General features: G+C 46.9%; 1 protein-coding gene across 2 annotated transcripts in view; it reads right to left on the bottom strand.

Annotated features, from left to right (window-relative positions):
• Positions 1-4490: 4490 nt before the first annotated feature.
• The window catches only part of Etv5 (ETS variant transcription factor 5), a 58351-nt gene continuing 52413 nt past the window's right edge, over positions 4491-10428 (bottom strand). For both annotated transcript variants that reach the window (XM_052158597.1, XM_052158598.1), the window contains exons 12-13: positions 9605-9706; positions 4491-6830 (exon numbers count right to left, since the gene is read on the bottom strand). In XM_052158597.1, the coding sequence (XP_052014557.1) occupies positions 6609-6830; positions 9605-9706 (324 nt within the window). In that variant the 3' untranslated portion in view covers positions 4491-6608. The remainder of the gene's footprint in view (positions 6831-9604; positions 9707-10428) is intronic.

Raw genomic sequence — 10428 nt, 5'->3', positions numbered from 1 at the left:
TGGTCTCCAGCCTCAGGACATGCCGGGCTCAGCTATTAACACTCCCATACACACACCTCCCTCCCTTTTCCTCCTCTTCCTCTTCTTCTAGTTTTTCAAGACAGTTTCTCTGTGTACCGCTGGCTGTCTGGAACTCGCTCTGTGGACCAGGCTGGCCTTGAACTCACACAGGCCAGCCTCTGCCTCCTGAGTGCTGAAATTAAAGCTGTATGCCATCATGTCTGGCTTATACTTCTAATTTCTATCCCTGGATTGGAGTTCCCCAAACTCCAGACCCAGCATCCAAGCCGATACTTTTTTTTCTAATTTAATTATGTGTATGAGTGTTTTACATGTATGTATGTATGTATGTATGTATGTATATATGTATGTAAACTATGTGCATGCCTGGTGCCAGACCCTTGCAACTGGAGTTAGAGACAGTTGCTAGCTCACGTGAGTGCTGGGAAGTGCACTCAGGTCCTCTTCAAGAGGAACAAGTGCTCCTCACCACTGAACCAACACCCACTCTCCAGTTCCCTCACCTGATTTCTAATGATTGTGTAAGTGACCTGTTGGGTGAAGGCCTGTTTTTCCCATCACAAATCATTTCTCTTCAGGTTTCTTTCTTAGTTTCAGTTCACTCACAGCAATGTCAACTTTCCTCGGCCTCAAACCTTGCAAGCTGTAATTAAATCCCCTTTGCCCCAACAACTGCCACAAACTTACTGGGTCCGACTTAACCCTGCATCTATAGACGGCCCCTCCTGACCTCTCTGCCACCTGGTTTCTGCAGCAGTCTAGGTTTGGTTTCCTTCCTTGCTTGCCATCTCCTGTTCCTTACAATTTTAGAAGTCAAAAGAACACTGTTTGAAGTAAACATCAGATGAGGTCACCTCAGCTCAGAAGTTTTAACAGTTAACCAGACCAAAGCAGACCCTGACATCCCAAGGGCCTGAGCTGCCTATGGCTGCACTGGCCTTCCTCCCTGCAGGCCTGGCTCCCACAGATGCCCAGCCAGCCTCCACTGAGTCAGTTTCAGACTGTAAACTGAATCTAGTTTCTGATAAGTTATTTCTCCACCGGTGAAATGAGCCAATTCAAGTCAGGTTTGTGTATGCATGTGTGTGTGTGTGTGTGTGCATGCACACAGGTTTCTTTGGAAGCTGCTCTCTGACAAGTTCACTGGCCCCAACGACAGAAGCCAGGGAAGTTCCCATGGAGAGGAAGAAAAGGGAAGAAAAAGAGAAAGAGAGAAAGAGTGTATGCAAAGAGAGAAGAAGAGGAAGAGAAGGAGAGAGACAGACAGACAGACAGACACACACACACACACACACAGAGAGAGAGAGAGAGAGAGAGAGAGAGAGAATGCACCTAGGTTAACCTTGAAAATATATACTTTATTAAATATACCATAGTTTTATTTTTTCAGCATGAACACACGGAAGTGTGATTTTGATACCTCATTCAATACATCTAGTGACTAGAAAGCCCAAATTCTGAGTCTAGGCAGCTGGTGATAGGAGAAAGAAACAGCATTTTTGTTTCTCATGCACTTAAGACAGAAGCAAGCATGCAGCGACCACTTCACATTCATACACTGGAAACAGACAGTCAAAACTTAGAGGGATAAAATTGAAGTTGCGGTGAAGGTATGACCTTCCTGTAACAAAGCCAGTTACGTGGCTGCTCTTAACCACCGAGAGTTTCAAGACTTTGCTTAAGCAGCTCAACTCTGAGACCTTCCTTAACCTCAAGACTTAAAGCTGCACCCCAGCCCCAGTTCCTCTTGCTCCTTCCGCGGCGGCCAGCATCTTCTGGCAATCGCCAGCACTTGGTTGTTCCTTTTGTTCTTTTGGTCCCTTCTGTCACATAAGGTCCAGAGCAGAAAGACCTGTATTTGCTTTCTTCCCCTCAGCTACATATCCCAGAGCGGCCCCTGCCAAGGAATGCCGTGCCTTGCCAGATGGGACAGTCAATGCGACAGCCAGTGCGTTGTGTGTCTAGTCTAGAGAAATGTTTTATCAGTAGCCCGTGAGCTGCTTACAATGGGTGGGCGCCACTGTGATTCTCCCCACAGCCAAGCTGCCTTTCACATAAGTGACGCCTGACACCTGACTGAGTGACGGAACTGAGAAGGTTCCCCCTCCAGAATGGTGGAATCAGGACTATCCAGAAGAGGCCTGCTCAGTGTTAGTGGCCAACACAACCATGTCCTGTGACCACCTGAGGGAGCTGCATCTGCCAACGGCTCCCAGCGTACCAACCCCTGTACCTACCTTTCCCCCTTGTTCCTGGTACAGAGTACACTAAAGAGTTACCATCCTCAGGTTAAATTCAACTAATAAGGTAAAGGTTTAGAGGATAAACACCCAGCATCTAGTCAAGGAGGTCCGAATAAGATGACCCAACAGTGTTTACAATGTGAACTGCGAAGTGGGACATGGAACATTTGAGGGGTCATCTTAAGTATTACCATGCTGCAAAGCAACCTTTAATTTGAAACCACTATTTCTAAAGTCTTCAGTGACTGGTTGTCCAATAGGTACTCAGTGGATGCTTAGGAAGTGGACAACATAGACTTGAATGGAGAACTGCGCGGTGTAAAGGAGAAACAGTGATATTCGATTGCCTCACTGCACTGCACATATACGCACCTTCCATTGCCCTCAACCCTAACTGTACATACACACACCGCCTAGGAAAAGGTCCCTACTTTCTGGGGTTCTAGGAAGTGTCACCTAACCTCACTGACCTAGGATGCTCTCAAAGATCCCATAGCTGGGGTCAGAAGCCACACGCCCAGCCTTCCAGAGTCTAGCTTGATTTGTATGGTAGCCACTAGGAACATTGTGAAGAGAATAATTTTGCAGGTTGAGAGCTCTAGTCATATTTGATTTCAACCAAGTGTTCAGAAGCTGTGCTCTGCAAACTGTAAAGTGCTATCAAATGGTGAGGATCACTGCCAAGGTCAACAAATTGAAGGCCGGCTGTAAGGGCCAGCTCTTCAACTTGAAGGGCTAGACATTCTAGGGTTCTTTTCTAAATAGGGTCTGTCTATTTGCCAGAACCAGGACACAGCTGCCTGCCCACACCCCACCACGGATGCCTCTGTATGAAGCACAATACCAGAGAGAACTGCTGTTTTACGTTTGTACTGGATTTTCATTCAGGACCCCCGCCACTGGATTTAGCTTGCATTTTTGAGACACATTGTACTCCAACTGCCTGACTGCTCAGAAAATTACCTTTCCCAAATATCAAGCATCTGAGTGTTTTTCTTCCACACTACCCAAGTCCCAGATGCATTACAATTTAGACTATGGGCTCTGGCTTTCAAAACTAGTCCTTTGTCCTCATACTTCCTGCCATCTAACAGCTGAATGGACACTGTCCCCCTAGTGAGACTCGTGAAAGAGGACACCATGAAGAAGAAACTTCACATTCCCTGGCTTCCTTGCCCCAGCACCCAACACCCAACACCAGCCAGGCAGCAGTGTCAGGTGACCTCTGGCATTAAGTTAATGATCTGGGTCTGAGCTTAGGCTAGGTAATGAGCCTGAGCACAATAGGGAGCTGTTAGAGTTTTATCAGTCAGGAATCTGAGAGGAGACCCCTTTGTCCCACACACCCTGCCTGTTTTCCCTGAGCATCTTTTCTTCATCTGTTGAAGCTAATGCAGTTCATGTGGCACGCATTCATCCCCCAAATGTCCCCATTCAAGTGGCCGTGTACCAATTCAGTCTGGAATGTTTCTACACTTCAGGGCTTGTAAAACAGTGGAAGAAAGATAGCAGACACCTTACAGAAAGCCTTCTGTTCTAGGCCCCACAAGGCTCCCCTTTCTCTTCTGCAATAGCAGCCTTGAAAGCCCCAAGTTAAAGTGTATACAAGGATGAAACAGGAGCCCGGCACACTGGATGCCACTACACAACTCTGCCAATGACTTCCCTCAATGTATCTCCATGTATGTGTGTGTGACATGTTATGTATTTCCCCCAAGAGCAGTGGACATGGAGGGAAGATTATCTACTGCGACACAACTAGGAAAAATGGAAAGAAACAAAGAAAAAGAGAAACTTGCTCTTCTGAGGGACCAACAAAAAAAATATTTCACTTGTCCAAAGCAAAACTATTAGGAGAAAAACTCAGAAAAGGTCTTTGTGTTTAGCGGTTTCAAATTATCAACCAAAGGGGTTGAGTTAGAAGAAACTGACTCCAAAAAAAAAAAAAAAAAAAAAGGTCTTACCTAGTTAATCTTTCCACAGAAGTCAAGGTTCAAACAAAATCATGCTTGAAGGGAGGCGGGGGGTGGGGGTGGGGATGCTATCGGCTCACGGGGCAGTCTCTCCCTGCCTTTAGCCCCCTGCGTCAGCTTTTCACTGCTAGCTTAACTCATGTGATAAAGCTCAATAGCTGACGATGGGGGTAGGAGTGAGGGAAAAGTTGCTTCTCGCTTACTTGAAAATTAAACCACCAAGGGCAACAAAGAGGCAGGCTTCAGGAGCGTGTAAAGGAAAGCAATCTTCTTTATTGTACACAGTACAGAATATAACGCAGCTCGGCAGGGTGTACACAGCCCGGTGCAGGGGGAAGGACGTCAAATCAACCGGTAGGCTAAAGCCTTTCTGCACTGTGGACTGCTCCACGCTGGGAAAGAAGCAAATGCAGGAAAGAAGCCCCCCTGGCGTGAAGGGGACGCTCTGCGGGCAGTCCGTGGAAATGCAAAGTGGCGCTACTGTCCGGCCTGGGCCGTCAAAACAGGGGAGGGGCAGCTCAGGCTACAGAAGATTCTTCTCAACGCCCCCCTCAAAACAGCATAAATTCATTAAAGAAAACTAAAACAAACCCCAAACCAGTATAAGTAAAGAGGAAAAACAAAAGAGAACCCCAAAAATCTATACAGCATTTACAACAAATAAATCTCTAGCCAGCTGGGGTAAAATACGCATCTATGTATAGATTGTGTATAGATTAGAAAGCTATAAATATGCTTATGAAAAAGTCCTCTCATCAGAGTACAATGCTAATTAAGGCCCAAGCTTCGGGTTTGCCGCCTCTGTGGGATGACTAGCTTTGAGAAGAAAACCTCAGGTTCTCATAGCTCTAAAACACACCCCTCACCCCTGTGAACCTCTTGTTGCAAGTCATGAGAAGGCTGCGGAGTGCCTCACTCGTGGGACAGCAGAGAATGTCCCACGCTCAGTCAGCTCTGTGTCCCGTACCCACATGAGGAACACAATGTGTGGAGTGTCAAGGACAACAACTTCCTGTCAACAAGGAGTCAGGCAGCAAGGCATTGGCGCTTCCTGCTGTCTCCCACCACTCCAAACCCAATCTTTACACAGCTTTAGTTTGGTTGTTTAGAACATTCCCAATATAATACAGCAATCAGAATAAAAAAATTAAAAAAAAAAAAAAGTAGCAGGAAGCCAGAATGCTAGCTAGCACGAGTTTACCTGTACGGGACAGGTAAGTTTCAGACCCCAGGGAACCGCTGTGCAGGGTTGAAAGTCCAAAACTAAAAGAAAAACTGAAGCAGATGCCTGGGTTCCCTCCAGGTGACCAGTTGTTAAGTGGACATGACACGTATGTAATATGTACATCTGCTTCCCAGAGGGGACTTAGGGAGCATGGAGAACTATACACACGGAACTCTAAGCTGTGTCCAGGTTGCCCTGCACACTTCAAAAATGTACAAATCAGGTTAAATGTCTCAACAGGTTGTCTGGTGCAGAAAGCACCAAGCAGGCTTCTAAGTGGCGTGGGGGGGTGGGGGGTGGGGTGGGGTGCGGTGCGGGTGTAGCCCCAGGGAGCCCCTCAGGCTGCTGCCCCATCTAAGGGATGCAGTGCACTTACCAAAAGGGTTTTTTTTTGTTTGTTTTTTGCTTTAAATACCAAAACTACAAAAATCAGTTTATATAAACTGTTTTTCACCCAAAACAACCACCAAAAAGCAAAATGATCCCCCCCCAAATCAAAGCAAAACAATACTGTCATGTTTATCATCTTTCTAAAACAAGCCATCTGCGCTCAGCCGTGTGCCTGGGAGGAGGGGGACTTGATTTACTTATGGTGACCGCTGGAAGGCCTAAGAGAAGCGAGTCTGAGAACCATGGAGTAATAGCTCTCCTGGAAAAATTTTCAGATTGAGCTATAAGAGTTTTGCAATTTCAAGCCGCAACGGTCTGAGCCTCCCTAACCCAGCCTTATCGACTTTCCTACAGGTGTGCAGTTTCTTTCCAAAGAATTGTGCAAGTCAAAGCCTCCTGGGTGAAGGCATTTAGTAGTCCGTGATCACCGCAGATTGTCATACACTCGGTCCCCTTTCGTGGGCGCTAACCTGAAGGCTGCTCTACTGCTCTGCTCGTAATGGCCACGATGGTAAGGAGGAGAACTTCCATGTCTCCCCAGGAACTGGTGGTTTTTCTGTCTCTCCCTGTTCCCACTCCCTAGTCAAGGTATTTGTCTTTAAGGGCGTCGAATCCAGAGACAGCTTGGGTTCTCCTGATAATACTCACAAAGGGCAAGCTTTAGGAACAGCCAAGAACACAAACGAAACCACTGCCCTTGTTGGCCTGCGTGAGGACGGCTAGCTCTAGGGTTTGGCTACGCAGCCATTCAGAAACTTAGTAAGCGAAGCCTTCAGCATAGGGCAGGCTGCTGCAGCGGTCCACGTCCAGGAGGTAAGCAGGGTTGTCTTCAAAGTGAGTCAGCGGCAGCGTGTCCTCCTCACTGAGGGCGCATTCCGACTCCGCCTTCAGGAACGGGCGCTGATTGTCCGGGAAGGCCATGGAGAAAAGCGCATCCGGGTCACAGACAAACTTGTAGACGTACCGTTCCCCAGCCACCTACGCAAGAACACATCACACAAGGCTCAGCTGGAGCAAGGCGTGGGACTCCAGTGTAGAAAATAAGAACCTTTAAGAGCCAACTTTTTTTTGGGGGGGTGGGGTGGGGGATGGGGAGGAGTCAAGCACCAAAGGGATCCTTAGCTGATTATTCCAATCACATCCTAGGGACCTATTCCAAGGGTTCTGTTGACACCAAAGCTCAAAAGACAGCATTTGAATTTCTGAATTTCAAATGCTTGCCGGGTCAGGCTCCTTCTGCAGCAAACCTTGCTCTGCCTCTATTGAGAGTTTAGGCAGCCTGGTTGCCATGGGGCTAGTGTGGCACTTAAATCACAATGCAGATGCCAGACCACATTTCCATGTAGTGACCTCCAGAGCTTACAGTTTTCCCAGGATGGATGTGCTATTTTGAAGGGTTCAGAGCCCCCCTTTCTTTGCATGGGATCAAGCACGTCCCATCACAATTTCACCTACCTGTCAAACCTGAAACTTGCTGGAATAGTTTTAGGGATCGAATCACCTGACTTCCCAGGCTAGAATTACCTGGGTTCTGAGGATCTGAACTCTAGCCCTCTTGCGCAGAAGGAACTTTAATCACTGTGCAATCTTCCAAGCTCCCAAATTAAGTATTTGATTAAGCTAGCCTCTATGTAACTTCAGTCTGTTCCAGGCCCCAGACTCCACCTTGGCCATACCTGTCACTTTAGTGCATGGGTCTGTTGAACTGGAACTCGCTATGTAGCTCAGGTTAGTCCTGAACTTAAAATCCTCAAGCTTCAATCGTCTGAACCTCCCCAACGCGGCCTAGGGACTTTCCTATGGGTGTGCAGTTTCTCCCCAAAGAACTGTGCAAGTCAAAGGCTCCTGGGTGAAGGCCTTTAGTGACGCGAGACAGAATGGCTTGGCACCAATCCAAGGGCAGCATGGCGTCCAGCACTGATGTCATCACTAGGTCTTAACTCTACTCCATTCAGGGACTCAGGGCGAGAACCACCTTTGACGACAGGCCCTTTTAACCATCTCATTCAGCCATGGTCACAATAAAGCAACAGACACCACATTAATTTTCCTTGGACTTTCTCAGATGTATTGCCCTGAGATTACAACAGAGGACTACATTTGCTCTGTAAGGGATAGAAGAGGTCACATGACCAACAGGCTACCAAATAAAACCCCTACAGCCACAATTCTGGTTTTCCTACATTCAGAAATTGGGTAAGAGGAACAAGCACTTTCTCCTTAGTCCTGAGTCTCTGTGAACTGCATTCTTTCATATTTGACCTGAATCTGGGAGTAACACGGGGATGATGAGACTTGTAAGGTTTGGATGAGAAACACCCCAATCTCAGAGCATTTGAACACCTAAGTCTCCAGTTAGTGGCAGTATTTGTGGAGGCTTAGGAGATGTGGTCTTGTGGAGGCGTATGTATCTAGGGAAGGGCTTTAAGGCTTCAACGCCTCACACCAAGTGGTTTAACCATCTCAGCTTCCTGCTCCTGGTTCAAGATGTATGTGAGCTCCCAGCATCCACTCCTGCTGCCATACCGGCCACTTCCTACCGCCATGGATTCTTAAACCCTCCGGAACCGTACGCCCAAACGAACCAACCCTTCCTTTTATCACGGTGTTTCAATCAGTGCAATAGAAATTCAACTGAATAAACACTTCTTCCTGTTTGAGACTTGATCTGAGGATATTAAGTGGGTTGGAGAGAAAATGGGAATGAATGCTAACGGATAGAGGGTTTATTTGGTTTTTTGTGGTGGTGGGGTGGGGTGGGGTGGGGTGGGGAGAGGACTGTGGTGCTGGATAAAATACCCTAAAATTAATGAAAGTCTATGCAAATCCTCCAAAAAAAAAGATGCTAATCTTCAAAATATTAAATGCTTCTTGTCCCAAGCTTTCTGGAGACACAACCTGTGCATGCAGCCCCCCCCCCCCCCAAGCTAGAGTCTGGGGAGAAGTACAGCATACATGTGGGATTTAAGAAGGTGCATTTAGTTCCATCTTCCACGTATCGATGGGATTTTTTTTAAAGATTCATTTATATGTAAGTACATTGCAGCTGTCTTCAGACACTCCAAAAGAGGGCGTCGGATCTTGTTACAGATGGTTGTGAGCCACCATGTGGCTGCTTGGATTTGAACTCAGGACCTTTGGAAGAGCAGTCAGTGATCTTAATCACTGAGCCATCTCTCCAGCCCCATCAATGGGATTTTTAATGTTGAAGTCCCTTAACCCCTTACTCTAATAAGGGATATATAGTGGCTTCTTCAAAAATATACTTTATCTTCTATTCTACAAAGAAAAACCTCCTGAATGATATGGCTACTATTTGACAAACTTAGGGTGTGTGAGCCTGAGTGTTATATATGTGTGTCATGTGTGTACAGTGTCTGTGGAGGCCAGTGTTCTCAAATGTTAAGTCAGCCACCTCTTCAGTCCTAAGGGTACTTTAAATATCCATGTGCCTTCTTTTAATTTCAAGTTTTAGGAGACAGGAGCTTATGTAGTATGGCTGGCCTAGAATGTGATATATAAGTAAAACAGGCCTTGACCTTCTGACCCTCTTGTTTCCACCTTCCCAGGGCTGGCACTACAGGTGTGCCAACCTGTCTTGTAATCCTCCTCTTCGTTATGTTTCCCAGGTTCTTTCCTACCACAGATTCACTTCAGAGGCTCAAGTTTCCTCCCAGCCATGCTTACAGAGGTTAGGGCCATGCTCCTTGAAAGCAGAGCATGCGCGCGCTCTAGCATCTGTGGGTGCTTACCTTCTGCATGATGCCTTTTTCATAGTAATAGCGGAGAGAGCGGCTGAGTTTGTCATAGTTCATGGCTGGCCGATTCTTCTGAATACCCCAACGACGAGCAACCTGGAGGGACGAGACAGCCAAGATCCAAACACCTTCCCGGGATATTTTGTAACTCAACGGCTCTGGCTAGTGATCAGTTTCTAACTTGGAAAGGAAAGCGTTGAATTCTCTCAAGATCAAATATTAGGTAAAGGTGATGATTCGGCCACAGTTCCTAGGAGGTAAGACCTGGGGTAGAAGACTTGTAACACTGTAGGACTAGAGGACTTGGTTGGCATCCCAGAGGATACAGGCTCTCTACTATTTCTCCATTTATGAATTATTGACCAATACTCATGGACCAATAACATATTGCCATTAAGTGCTATGGTTTCTGTAGCAGTCAATAAGGAATAATTAGAACGGTCATTTCTGAAACATTAGGAACATGCTAGTGAGTTGCTAATGGGCCTGCAGCGCAGAAGCTCAATTCTAATAAGATTGGAGAGGGGCTGCGAGATGTTTACTTACTGCAGCTCCCGGACCAGGGGGACTCAGATCATCACAGTCTATGGCCGTCCAGCCCTCCCTCCCAGCAGACCCGCGGAATGGACAGTAAAGCACACAGCCCCATTATCCATTTAATGAAAAATTAACAGGGCTTCTCGCACAGTTCTAAAGTGCATTAGAGCAGCCTGGTCCACTTGAGGGGCAGGGATGAGGAGATGTAATTGGAGCTTTGGGCAAAAAGGCACTGTAGTAGGGAAATTTCCTACTAGAGTCTACTAGATTGTCAGGGCAGC

This window comes from Apodemus sylvaticus, chromosome 15, assembly GCF_947179515.1.
Source record: "Apodemus sylvaticus chromosome 15, mApoSyl1.1, whole genome shotgun sequence".
NCBI classification, from domain to species: domain Eukaryota; kingdom Metazoa; phylum Chordata; class Mammalia; order Rodentia; family Muridae; genus Apodemus; species Apodemus sylvaticus.
Note: the sequence above shows the minus strand (reverse complement) of the source record. Positions and strands in the feature narration are given on the sequence as shown.